The 13,827-nt window shown below is 46.2% G+C and overlaps 1 protein-coding gene across 1 annotated transcript in view; it reads right to left on the bottom strand.

Moving 5' to 3' along the window:
* Positions 1 to 2,104: 2,104 nt before the first annotated feature.
* The window catches only part of DCTN5 (dynactin subunit 5), a 36,119-nt gene continuing 24,396 nt past the window's right edge, over positions 2,105 to 13,827 (bottom strand). Inside the window, exon 6 of the mRNA XM_079790827.1 lies at positions 2,105 to 12,269. Within this exon, the coding sequence (XP_079646953.1) occupies positions 12,172 to 12,269 (98 nt within the window). The 3' untranslated portion in view covers positions 2,105 to 12,171. The remainder of the gene's footprint in view (positions 12,270 to 13,827) is intronic.

Raw genomic sequence — 13,827 nt, 5'->3', positions numbered from 1 at the left:
CCCTCCTTTTCTTGTCCTGCGGGAATTCTGGACAGGTTCCTTCTTTCCTAGCCCAGCCATGTGCTGAGAACAAAGACACACAGACCTTTGCCCCCATGCCCATTCCTTCTCACTCGTGTTCCTCAGGCAGCGACAAGGCCTTCGCACTGACCTGAAAGAACCATTCGGAGTTCGCAGACGGCTCAGGGTCTGACCACAACCAAGGAGCTACATTTGTTCAATCACCTATTATTCTCAACCAGTCCTTTCGCGTGGAAGGATTGTACAAAAGAGGCATAAAAGCATTCAGCCAGAAAGACATGTTCAGGAGCTGGTCAGGCTGTGTGAAGGCTGAGCTGTCTTCCCCAGATTCCTATGCTGAGCCCTGACCCCAGCACCTCGGAACATGACCTCAAAGAGGTGATCAAGGTAAAATGGAGGCATTCGGGTGGGCCCTAACCCAATGTGACAGGTGTCCTTATGAGAGGAGATTAGGACATAGGCAACACAGACAGAGGGGTGACCATGAGAAGATACAGCAAGAAGGTGGCCATCTGCAAGCCGAGGAGAGAGGCCTCAGGAGAAACCAACTCTGCCAACAGCTTGATCTTGGACTTCTGACCTCCTGAACTGTGAGGAACTAAATCTTTGTTGTCTAAGCCACCCTCTCTGTGGTAGTTAATGGCAGCCCTTGCAGATTAATAGAGGATGAAACTGGGGCAGCGGGCGGAGAGCTACAGGAGGGCAGCAAGCTACTGGCAAGCTACTGGTGCACGGATTCGTGCACAGGGCTACTAGTATATGAATAATCACCCTGCCTTCCTAAGGTGTCTGTGTCGGGTGAAATAGGAAAGCAGAGTCAGGCTATCAACCCATTGTGGCAAGTTGCAGCAATCCAGAAAGCTGAACAATGCAATAACCCCAAAGGAGGCCCAGAGGCTGATCTGTCAAAAGCAGACAGAGGGGTCACAGTCCCTGTAATGTGTCCTCTAACTGACAGCTTTTGGCCAGGATCACAAGTTAGGATGCAATTAGCCACTGATCAGAGATAAAGAGCTGATCAGCAGCTTGATTTTAGATGATCCCATCAGAGAGCAAGCCCTTTCTATGGCATGTGTATGTAACCCAAATGGCCCAGCCAGCATCTGCGACACACATTTCCTAATTCAGAGCTCCACAGAGGGGATCCTGAGTCTCCAGTGCCCCAAGGCCTGAGTCCTGCTCACGGAGCCTGTGTCTGCTTTCAGTCCAGCACAGCTCCCGCAGAGGCTGAAAAGGCACGAGCAGCCAGTCTGCATTTTCAGCTTCTAGTCAGATGCCAGTGATCAGGATCGGTGAATTTGGGATTCCAAATGAGCCAGCTGCTTTCCTTCAACAGCAGCAAAGGTGTGCTGCAGTGCCAGAAAGTCCAAATCCAAGTGACAAGCACAGCTTCCTTCTTATCCTATATAATAAAAGGCTAATATGCAAATCGACCAAACAGCAGAATGACCGGTTGCTATGACACGCACTGACCACCAGGGGGCAGACACTAATGCAGGAGCTGCCCCCTGATGGTCAGTGCGCTCCCAGAGGGGGACCACCGCTCAGCCAGAAGCTCTGAGCTGGGCTCACAGCTGGCGAGCGCAGCCGCAGTGGCAGGAGCCTTTCCCGCCTCCAAGGCAGTGCTAAGGATGTCCGACTGCCGGCATAGGCCCACTCATAAGCTGTCCATCAGACATCCTCCGAGGGCTCCCAGACTGCGAGAGGGTGCAGGCCGGGCTGAGCCACCCTCCCCACTCGAGTGCACGAATGTTGTGCACCAGGCCTCTAGTCTTTTTATAAAAAATATGAAAGAGCCCTAACCAGTTTGGCTCAGTGGATAAAGCGTCTGCCTGCAGACTCAAGGGTCCCAGGTTCGATTCCGGTCAAGGGCATGTACCTTGGTTGTGGGCACATACCCAGTGGGGAGTGTGCAGGAGGCAGCTGATCGATGTTTCTCTCTCATTGATGTTTCTAACTCTCTATCCCTCTCCCTTTCTCTCTGTAAAAAAAAAAAAAAAAAAAAATCAATAAAATATATTTTTTAAAAAATATATGAGAGAAACACATCTATTGGTTGCCTCCTGCACGCCCCCTACTGGGGATTGAGCCTACAACCAGGCATGTGCCCTGACTGGGAATTGAACTGGTAACCTCTTGGTTCATGGGTCCATTCTCAACCACTGAGCCAGACCGGCTGGGCGCTTCCTTTTTATCTTGTCCATCTTAGAGTCCAAGCTGACCCACCCAAAAATACGCACATCAAACTGGGTAGTCATCAGCCAATCTGGGTCAGACATTTGATTTCAGCAAAGGCTCATTATCAATTTAACTGCATTTTCAGTTTCCAGATGTGCATTTCCATCCAGAGATTGCCTCTCTGTTCCTGTTGTCTCCCACTTTCCAGAGGCGCCAACAGACCAAATCACAGCAACAATCATCAGTTATGGAGATTTGTTCTGGTTTTAATACCCAAAGAATTTAAATTCTAACTCGCTGCTGGCAAAAAGCAAAAAAGTTGTATACCACCAACACCTTCTTAATTTAATTGTATCTTTCTTTGATTGGGATGATTCCTCTAGCATTTATGAAATTATAAGCATATAATATTTTAAATCAACTTTATCATATATCAAGATACAACAGCAACAAAAATACAAAGTCATGTTTTAAAATTTTTCCTTTTTTCTCATTGCAAATTTATTCAAACCCCTAGCAGAAAATTCAGCATTTACAGGGCTTCCATTTGAGGCCTGCAACATTAACTCTTTTCTGCACAGACCCTGTCCAGTAACAAACCCCAAGGGTAGCTGGTAGCTATCCACTCTCCTAAGGTCAGAGTTTTTGTTGTATTTTTTTATTGATTTCAGAGGAAAGGAGAGAGATAGAAACATCAATGATGAGAATCATTGATCAGCTGCCTCCTGCACACCCGACACTGGGGATCAAGCCTGCATCCTGGGCATGTGCCCTGACCTCCTGGTTCATAGGTTGAAGCTCAACCACTGAGCCACATTGGCCAGGCAGATCAGAGCTTTAAGCAATGTACTCAACCAATAAAAATACGTTAGAGTGTTTTTCATTCATACATTTAAAGGCCACTGAACACCCACTGCATGTCTGTTTTATTTGTTCCATTTAGAAACACTAAAAAAATAATGAAGAAACTTCCTTTAATTCCTTTTCACTTTTTTAAAAATATATTTTATTGATTTTTTTACAGAGAGGAAGGGATAGGGAGAGTTAGATGAGAGAATTAGATAGGGAGAGTTAGATGAGATATTGATAGGGAGAGTTAGATGAGAATTAGATAGGGAGAGTTAGATAGGGAGAGTTAGATGAGATATTGATGAGAGAGAAACATTGATTAGCTGCCTCCTGCACACCTCCCACTGGGGATGTGCCCGCAACCAAGGTACATGCCCTTGACCGGAATCGAACCTGGGACTTTTGAGTCCGAAGGCGGACTCTCTATCCACTGAGCCAAACCGGTTAGGGCTCCTTTTCATTTTTAACAGCTATTTTCATTTTCCTTCTAATCCTTGTCAACATGGAGTTTCAATTTCATATAGGTGCAGTGATGCCCTGTTAATACAATCGATCTGCATAGTGTCCAGCAAAAATACTATAACAGTGAGCCCTTACTGAGCACCTACTGTATGCCACACATGGGCGAAGAGCTTTACAGAAGTGATCTTGTTCAACCTTCACAAAGAGCCCAGGAGAGAAGCATTATTGTGCCCATTTGAAGATGAAGAAAGGAGCACTTCTGGATTAAGTTACTCGCCCAGGGTCACATAGACACCAAGTGACAGAGACTGAATTCCAACCCGTCCCTGTTGACTCCAAAGCACACCTGCTATCCACTGGCTCTCTGCACACTGCCTCCTTGGGCCTGGTCTGGCAAGCCCCAAACCCCAGACTCATTTGTTCACTTGCTCATTCCTTCCCTCAAAAAACAATGACATATTGGTTCAACTAATGGACTGCCCAGCCGGCACTGAATGTTGACCTATGAACCAGGAAATCACCATTCGATTCCCAGTCAGGGCACATGCCAGGGTTGCAGGCTCAATCCTCAGTGTGGGGTGTGCAGGAGGCAGCCGATCAATGATTCTCTCTCATCATTAATGTTTCTCTCTCTCTCCTTCTCCCTTCCTCTCTGAAGTCAATAAAAATCTATTTCTTTAAAATAAAATTAATAAACTCATAGACTAAAGAATCCTAGGTTCAAATGCCAGCCCCTCCCTAGCTGTGTGGCCTTTCTGTGCCCCAATGCCCACGTCTACACAATGGAGATAATGATGGTGCCCATCTCCTAGGATTCTGTCTATCTCCCGAGGCACTCGTGAAGAGGTTCTGTGAGTACAGCACCAGGCACACGTCATGTCCTTGTCGTTACTGAAGTAAAAGAACCCATGCCTACTCCCAGGATGCTCAGACTCTCCAGCAGGGCTTTTCTGTTCCCGGGCTCTCGTTTCCTTGTCCTCCCCCTCGGCTCTGGCCCTACTGCTCCCTCGGGCTCTTGCAACTCCCTGGGAAATCAGAGAGCAGCCAGCAGACCCCAAAGGCTGAGATAAATGCAGCTGAAAGGGAACAAGTAGGTGGGGCCAAGAAGAACCATAGGCTAAGATCTACACCCAAGGACTGAAAGGCAGAATGTGGACTCTACTCCTGCTTCTTTTCTTGGATGATTTTCATGTGCATGAACCATGTGCCTGATGTACACAGAACAAGCCGTTTCATCTCTTTGGGGAACCAGGATGTCCTGTGCTCTCTTCTCCCTTCAGGGTCCACATCAGAGTGCATAATGAAGCAGCCGGGGCCAACCCACCAAGGAAAACTAAGGATTAACTGACTGGACAGCAAGTGTAGTCCTCAGGGCCAAGTGCTTTGGAGGCCCAGAGCATAGGAGGAGCTGCATAAAACAAAGATTTTGCAGTAGGATAAGACCTGGCTTTAATTCCAGCTCAGCCATTTATTAGCTGTGTGACCCTGGGATAACTTACTTTTCTAGCAGTTTCCTCCTCTGTATAATGAGTTGTAAAAATTCATACTTTTTTGACAGTTGGGAGGATTCAATGTTTTCAAATACATGCTTAGCACCCCACAGATGCAAAGCGAGGAAGGGTGATTCCTTTTCCCCATCTCTTCATTGCAGCAGACTAATTATAAAGTTGTTCTTAATCTCAAAATTTTAAAAATGAGTGCTATACCTATACTATAAGGGGTTTCACTCAAGGTGTATCCTAATAATAGTAGTTAAAACGACCATTTATTGCCCTAGCCCAGTGGTCGGCAAACTGTGGCTCGCGAGCCACATGCAGCTCTTTAGCCCCTTGAGTTTTTAGCAAAGGCCAGCTTAGGAGTACCCTAATTAAGTTAATAACAATGTACCTACCTATATAGTTTAAGTTTAAAAAATTTGGCTCTCAAAAGAAATTTCAATCGTTGTACTGTTGATATTTGGCTCTGTTGACTAATGAGTTTGCCGACCACTGCCCTAGCCTGTTGGGCTCAGTGGATAGAGCATCGGCCCGAGGACTGAAGGGTCCCAGGTTTGATTCGGTCAAGAGCACATACCTTGGTTGTAGGCTCAATCCCTGGCCCCAGTTGGGGCATGTGTAGGAGGCCACTAATCAATACTAGTATGTCTCTCTGCCTTGCCATCGTGGCTCAGTGGTTGAGCATCGACATATGAGCCAGGAGGTCATGGTTCGATTCCCTGTCAAGGCATATGCCTGGGTTGCAGGCTCAATCCCCAGTAGGGGGTGTGCAGGAGGCAGCCAATCAATGATTCTCTCTCATCCTGGATGTTTCTATCTCTCTCTCCTTCTCCCTCTTTGAAATAAAAATGTGTGTGTGTGTGTGTGTGTATAAATGCCTCTTTCATATCGATGTTTCTCTCTCCTTCCCTCCTCCTTCCTTCCACTCTCTAAAAATCAATGGGAAATTATCTTCAGGTGATATAACAAAACAAAAATCTACCATTTATTGAGTGCTTACCCTGAGTCAAAGTCCTGTTTTACATATATGAATGCATTTAAATCCTCATTACAACCCTTATATATCTTCCCTATTTTATAAATGAGAAATCTGAAATCTGAGGTTCCTCAAGAGAGACAACTTGCCCAAAAGTGCAGGACTAGGATTTGATCTGCTACCTCCAACACCCGTGTTCTTCACCACTGTGATGACCCTCAAGAAAGGACCCTCAGGCCTCCATCACAGACCTCTAGTTTGTTTCCTTGGCTCCCCCCGCCCCCCGCCACTAAGCTGTAAGATCCCTATGGGCAGGGCCTGGCTCCATCTTATTCTCCACTGTATCCCCAGGACCTAGGGCAGTGTCTGGAAGTCAGCAGTGGCTCAGTAAGTAATAAATGAGTGATGTAGCATGATGTTGGGCCCCTCTTCCTTGCCCTAAAGGGCAGCAAGTGCATGTTCTACAAAAGCATCCCCCCTCCCTGGGGGCTCGAGAAGTGCTTCATTGACCAGGGACTATGGGCGCTGGTCTAAGCTGGCAGCACATTTTGCTAACACCTGTTTTGAAATGACCAGGCATCTGGACACATTGTCCCAACACTGCCAGTGCTGTTTCAGGGGACTTGCAGCTCCACAGAAGCTATCCCAGATCAACCAGCTAGATCTGACCACCCATGGCAACCATCCAGGTCTGTGAGATGCCAATCTGTCCTGGAGATTAGCTGAGGTCGAGTCAGAACACGGTTGGGGCTCCGTGTTCTGAATACCTGTGGGCTCTCACCAGCCAGATCAAGGTGCGAAAAAAGGCCTCCCTAGCCAACAAGATCTCTCCTTTATGCAAAGAAACTCCCAAGGATGTGTTAAATAGGAGCAATGTTTGTCTGATTTATTTCAAGTCTGCCATTACCGAAATGGGTCGGAGTGACTAAGAAAGGAACTGTGGCCTTAGGCTCTGAATGAATTGGCTCATGCAGAATGATTAATTCAGAAGCCACCACAGATCCCAACCAACCACAAGGGCCCCGTGCAGCCATGTGGAACAGAATCTGTCAACAAACAGGAGGCTCACAAGTCAACCAGTCAACCTTGTTCCCTGCACCTGGGGTCCTGCAATGTGACTTATCTGGCCTAGGGGGAAGTTAGCGAGAAGGGGGATTCACATTCAAGTAATCACCCCATTAAGTATGTGCTGGATACTGCCACCTTAGGAGCTCATGGCTAGTGTGGATTCAGACAATAACTAGAATTCTACCTAGACCTTGACAAGGATCCCGCCATAGGTACTACAGGTCCATAAAGAAGCAGTTCCAAGCACAGGAGCATCCTCCAAAAGGCTCTTTATTGAATATTCTACTTTGGACAAGCTTCATCCTCCCTGTGCCCCCTAATCTAGGCCCAGGCACCACTCAGGAGGTACCCCTCCCCTCCCAAGACCATGAGTGCTAGATTGGGCAGGGGTAAGGGTAAGCAGGGAGAAAGAGAAAAGTGAAGACATCCAGAGAAAAGGAAAAGGCCTGACCTGGACATCTGATGGTTTTTCCTGTTGGCACCCATTCTTCCCTCTTCTGGTACTATCACCTCCCCCCAATACCACCACCAGCCCCAACTCTCAGTCCACAGGCATATGTGCCCCAGGCCTACCCGATCAGTGTATTCTATCTTCCTGGCCACAATGATTCCTTGAGGCTGGATACCTCCCTGTTTTGGACCAGTGACAGCCAGGTCCAGGGGTTTTGTCAGGGAAGAGGAGCTCTTTCTACCAATAACGAGCTATGGGGGTCACTCATGAAGCCTGAGGAAAGCAGCATAGAGAGCTGAAGAGACAGGCCCCTGACGATGCTGTTGTGAGTTCTAGGATCCAGTCTGACACCCAATCTAATCCTGACCTTATAAGCTAATGAGCCATTAATTCCCCCTGTCCCAAGCCAACTGGAAAGAGTCCCAACCAAGGGCTCTCCCATCTGCCCGCTCTACTGGGAGTATTCAGAAGACAAAGATACTTTCTTCTCTGGGATGGTGAAGTAATTGTCTGATGACAGGTTGTCCCCGGGGAAGCGCCCCCATGGAGAGAGAGTCCAGCTGGCCTTTCCCAGTACACACACTTATAACCATCAACACACTTTCAAACAGTACCAGTCCATGCAGACTGGATTTGCAGTAGCTGGTGTTTTGGTCTTCTCAGCACCTTGTTTTGTTAGTGGGCTATGCTATTTCTCCACCATGAAGGGATGAAGGAAAGGTCATGGCCCAGATCAGATTGATTACAGTGCTGTACACCCTTGGCCACAGGGAGTGATCAAAGAGGACATGGGACTCACAACAAACCACTGAGAATCTTTCTCTTGGATTTTCCGAATTAGAACTGGAGGGAAGAAACCTTTATTTCAGGGTCATCGAGCTGGGAGGACGTCAATCTGGAGATGTCAGCTGCCACCTGCCCCAGTGCATGGAGAAAGCCCACTTGCAGTCGGAGAAAAGGAAGCAAGACACAGCTGGGAGAGCTTGCTTTGTCTCCCAATGTCCTCAGTGTTTTCTGCCCAGCTGGAGGCTAAATTTACAATCGCCCTTATTGCTAAATGTTGCCATGTGACAAATAGTACGAACTTGGGGGCCTGGTGACATGGAAGAGCCCAGCCACCGACCTACCTGGATCACCTGCCTACCCCTGCACTGTTAGGTGAGAGAGAAATGACCTTCTAGCTTGTTTGAGCCACTGTATTTTGATGATCTGTTACCTTTATTAATGTGATGAAAAATATATAAAAACTAACGGTCCTGATGGGGCTTAAATCTCAGAATACCACTGTCCTTTCAATGATGATGTTATTACTTCCTTCTAAGTGCCAGGAACTCGCCTTAATTTTTACATACAATGCCTCATTTCATCTGCACCAACCCTACAGGGTGCCACTGGAATTCCCATTGTACAGCTCAGGACACAGAGACTGAGTAACTTGCCCAAGGTTCATATCTCATTGCCTCCCAAGCAAGTTTTTTCCATGATTTGTTGTGTAAGCCAATAAAATCCCTTTTTTTGCTTAAACTGGTTCAAGCTGGATTTGTCACTTGTAACAAAGTGGTTTTAATTGGATTTTTATTTCAACTAGTTTGTACATTCCTCTATGGAGTGCCAACTGTATGGTACAGAATTTTCAGACACTATTAATGACTGAAAGCAAGATAATTATCCTAAGACACCTGCTCGCATTTAACTACTCAGACCACAGGTGTAGCTACAAGACAGCAGGGCACAATGCAAGGAGACTACCTTCTCAGAGGAGACACTAGGCTTATTGCCTGTGGCAGACATCATTAGATGGTTCACCCCAAACCCATTCCCAATCCCCTTCTCTTGCCTGCCTGAAAAACCAAAATACTCGTTTTCTCAGCTTTCTGTACAGCCAGATGGCACATTCTGGGGCAATGAAAGGTGTAACTGGGAAGGATTCCAGCACAGTAACTAAAAGTATGGACTATAGAGACAGAATGCTTAGGTTCACTGTTGCATGAGCTCCATAAATTTGGGCACTTGACTTAACCTCTGTTCCTTGGGGAGAAAAAGTGCACCGACCTCATGGTGGCTGTGGAGATTAGATGAATTAACAAATGTAAAAGAACTCAGAAGAGTACCTGGTATGTGGTAAACACTATGTGTTAGCAATGGCTATTTTAATCACCAGTGTGTGCCAATATGGAGCAATTTCTAAAGTAGATTGTTGATTCAGAGCAGTGAGGTGCAGAACAGCACAGATCATGTGTGATCGCACTTGTATGATCATGGAGGGGCCGGTGTGTGCACATATACTAGTACACACCTGCTTGTGCATATACAGGCTGCCTCTGCCAGGAGAGACCAGAACCTGCCTAGAGCGGTGGCCTCTGGGATTCTGGAGTGAGAAGACCTACTTCATTACATGGCCCTTCTTTCCTAACTGGGCTGGACTTCTGGAATCATATACTTAAAGATTTTAAAATTGTTTTTGTTTTAGGAGACTCAACCCCCTTCCCACTTTCTCTTAGTTTGCATTGTTCCCCAACAAAACGGGCAGTCAAAAAATTATGGCAATTATATTTCAACTAGAGGCCCAGCGCACGAAATCGCGCGAGCTGCGAGTCCCAGCCCGCGAGAGGTGCTCCATGCACCTCCTGGTGACCGGCTGTTTGGTCGTTCTGCCATTACGGCGTCACAACCACAGGCCTTTTATGATATAGATAAAGCTGGAAAAAATTACCAAATAAAATGGACAGTTAGTTGCATAAAGTGGTAAGCTATCCAAACACAGGTAGGATGGAAATCTGTTGGACATGCCCTGGAAGATTTCTCTAGTGAGCAACAGGTTATATTCTACCAATTCTAAGATGCACCTTTTTTGTGGCACAAAAGGAGAAGGGAGCTGGAGAGGCCAGGGTATGATAAAAAAATGTGCAATTATCACAGGTTGCTGGTGCAAACAGGAAGCACAGCAGGTGTGCTCCAAGGGCAAGCTTGTCCCTTCTGAAGAGCCTGGACTCTAGAGCCAGACAGACAGCTGTGGCTCCTGGGTCAGCTACTCCTTGTATTGGACCAAGTTACCTAATAGTCTCATCTGTAAAGTGAGAATAACATACACCTTACAGGGTCATAAAGTGCTCGAAGAATAGAGGTAGTCATCACTGGAGGGCAAGAGTGATCACCTTCAAATGAGTTGTTTGCTTGTCAATCTTTTAATGTACAAACATAAAAAAAAGACAAAGCAGAAAGCAGTTTTACATTGAATGAGTAAAGATAATTACATACAGCTGCCAACCCCACAGCTGGATATTGAATCAATACAGCTCCTACTAGATCTTAACTCCAAGGCTGAATTGTCCCACCCTCCTCACAGAAGAATCAGAGCATTAAGCAAGGCCAACATCCCCAGCCTTCACTTCTAATCCTCCTTCTAAACCAAGAGGTCAGAGCAGAACTAGGGAGTGTTGCACTATTACCCAGAAGACAATATGAATGGCACTGGCGACCTCCCTGACTGCTCGGGACTCTGCCACAGAGTGACTTTAAGAGGCCCCTGTGTATACAGATAGTTTGGTCTGAATTGTAAGGTTTACAGTAAATACAGGGTGGGTCAAATAGTTCTAGGCCAGGGAACAATTGTCACAAATGTCATGTCTTCAGTGAAACAAGACATATACTGCTGCCCCCAAATACCCTGAGGCAAGGAGTGGCTGCCTGACCAGTCCATCCACATGGGGGACTCAAACCTGGGACTTCGCAAAAATCAAATCTGGGTACTGAGGGTCCTCCTTCTAGTGAAAGCCAGTGGCCCTACAACAGAATGCTAGAACGTCTTTTCTTAGTCACCCTTGGTTAAAATGACAGTTCAGGCCCTAGCCGGTTTGGCTCAGTGGATAGAGCATCGGCCTGCGGACTGAAGGGTTCCGGATTCGATTCCAGTCAAGGGCACATGCCTGGTTGCAGGCTCCATCCCCAGTGGGGGGTGTGCAGGAGGCAGCCGATCAATGATTATCTCTCATCCTGGATGTTTCTATCTCTATCTCCCTCTCCCTTCTTATCTGAAATCAATTTAAAAAATTTTTTTAAAACGACAGTTCAGGTCATTTGGGAAAGAGATAAATATTAACCACCCTTCCTTTCATGTTTCAGTAGCCAACAGGAATCCGGGCCCTGAAAATCCACAAACACTTTTTCTTCACAATTATGAGCAATTGCAGCAACTGGCCAAATGTGTTAGCAACAGGAAAGCTGAGAGCGACCCACGTGAGTGGGTCTCACGGTGGGAACTCATGGCCACAAGCAGCACACTGGCTTCATGACTGCCATGCTGGACAGAGTGCCCTGCTCTGCAGCCTGTCTCAGCAGCACCCAGCCATCCACAGGACCAAGAGTGGGAGTGCTATGAACAGATGATTCTGAGTCCCACAGATAACGGTATGAAGTGACTGTTAATAGGTACGGTTTAAGCGGAGCTTTTGGAGACAACGCCTCCAGATGGTCTATTATTAAAGTCTTAGGAGCTCAGAGCCGAGGATGACTGAGAAATTCATAAGAATTAAACAAAACACCCAACAACAACAAAAAAGGGCGGGTAGAAGGTGTCAAAGACTAAGAGCTCATTGTAGATGCTGACTGGCTCACTTTGTCCCCAAGTTCATCTTAGAGCTCAAGCGAATTCAACACATGAGACAGAGACATTAGACCTGAGTCAAGGGCAAAAACTTCTGGTAGTAGCTCTTGGTGACGTCGATCATCAGCTCCTGGGTACATTCGGGAAGCTCCCCCGAGAAGAGTCCTGGGGAAAGAAAGACCTGGTCAAGCATGGGGAGCCAGGGAGTCCTGCAGCTGAGTCCCGTTTAAACCCCTAGAGAGCCTTTTCTTTAGTCAAAATACTAGGTTTTCCATCTTTGGTGCTAACAGAATACTTCCACTGACCACCTTCTGGACGATAAGAATGTTTATTTGTGGGGAAATAAATAATACTGCTCTCAAAATGGAGAAATCTATTCCAAGTAAAAGAGCTTAGCACATTATTGCATGATCTGAAGTTAAGGCAACTCTGACTACATCAGGGGTTGTTCCAGACAAGGACTGGTCCATCCCTTGGATTCTGAGGTGACACCTCCTGGGCAAGTCAGGGTGTGCATTCTCAAGGTAAGAAACTGCCCTGCTATTCATACAATGGAATGAATCCAACATGCACCAGACAAAATATGGGTCAGAGTAGGACAGAAATGTGCTATATACAGGGAGAGAAAAGATGGGCCTCAGATTGAAGGATATGCAGGAGAGAGGCACTCTCCTACGCTATGGCTGGAAGTGTAAACTCATATGGCCATTTTGAGGAGTAATTAAGGAATAGCTAGGAAAACTTTTACAAGTTCATACCCTGTGATCTGACAATCCAACTTCAAGTATCTTTTCCACAGATAATCTTGCCCAACTGCACAAGGTACATAAAAGCATCAATGCAGCCCTGGCCGGCTTGGCTCAGTGGATAGAGCGTCAGCCTGCAGACTGAAGGGTCCCAGGTTCGATTCCGGCCAAGGGCACATGCCTGGGTTGAGGGCTCGGTCCCCAGTGGGGGGTGTGCTGGAGGCAGCTGATCAATGATTCTCTTTCATCATTGATGTTTCTCTCCTTCTCCCTTCCGCTCTGAAATCAATAAAGAAATGTATTTTTTAAAAAATAAATAAAAGCAGCAATGCAGCAGTTTCTAATCATGAAAACCCAGGTACTATACAACTTCTAATGACACCTTATACAGGGCACAAACTAATTATGCTGTGGTACATTTATGCATTCAAAGGAATGAGGTGTGCCTTGGACAGTGTGGCTCAGTTGGTTGGGAGTTGTCCTATGCACTGAAAGGTTGCTGGTTCAATTTCCAGTCAGGGCACATGCCTGGGTTGTGGGCTCCATCCCCGGTGGGGGACATGCGGAGACAGCCTATCGATGTTTCCCTTTCTCCCTCTCCCTCTAAAAGTCAATTTTAAAACATTAAAAAAAAAAAAAAAAAGGAATGAATCTCTACATACTGACAAGAAAAAAATGTCCAAAATGTACTGTTAAGAAAGCAACTTTCCACACAGAATAGAGTATGATTTTGTTTATATATGCATAAACAGTTTCATATATTCATATTATATACCCATATGCCTATACACTCATATACATACAAACACATACATATGCACTTTTATATATATATATACACAGTGAGAGAAAATAACAGGTAGAAAAAGTGGTCTAAAAATTAACACAATTTTGGGGGGGACAATTGATAATTCAGGCACCTTTTACAAATAAACAGCCCATGTTAGGTTTGAAAATACATTTGGTCTGCTCAGTAT

This window comes from Cnephaeus nilssonii (assembly GCF_951640355.1).
Source record: "Cnephaeus nilssonii genome assembly, chromosome: 2".
In the NCBI taxonomy this organism is placed as follows: domain Eukaryota; kingdom Metazoa; phylum Chordata; class Mammalia; order Chiroptera; family Vespertilionidae; genus Cnephaeus; species Cnephaeus nilssonii.
This window is presented reverse-complemented; position numbering and strand designations above follow the sequence as displayed.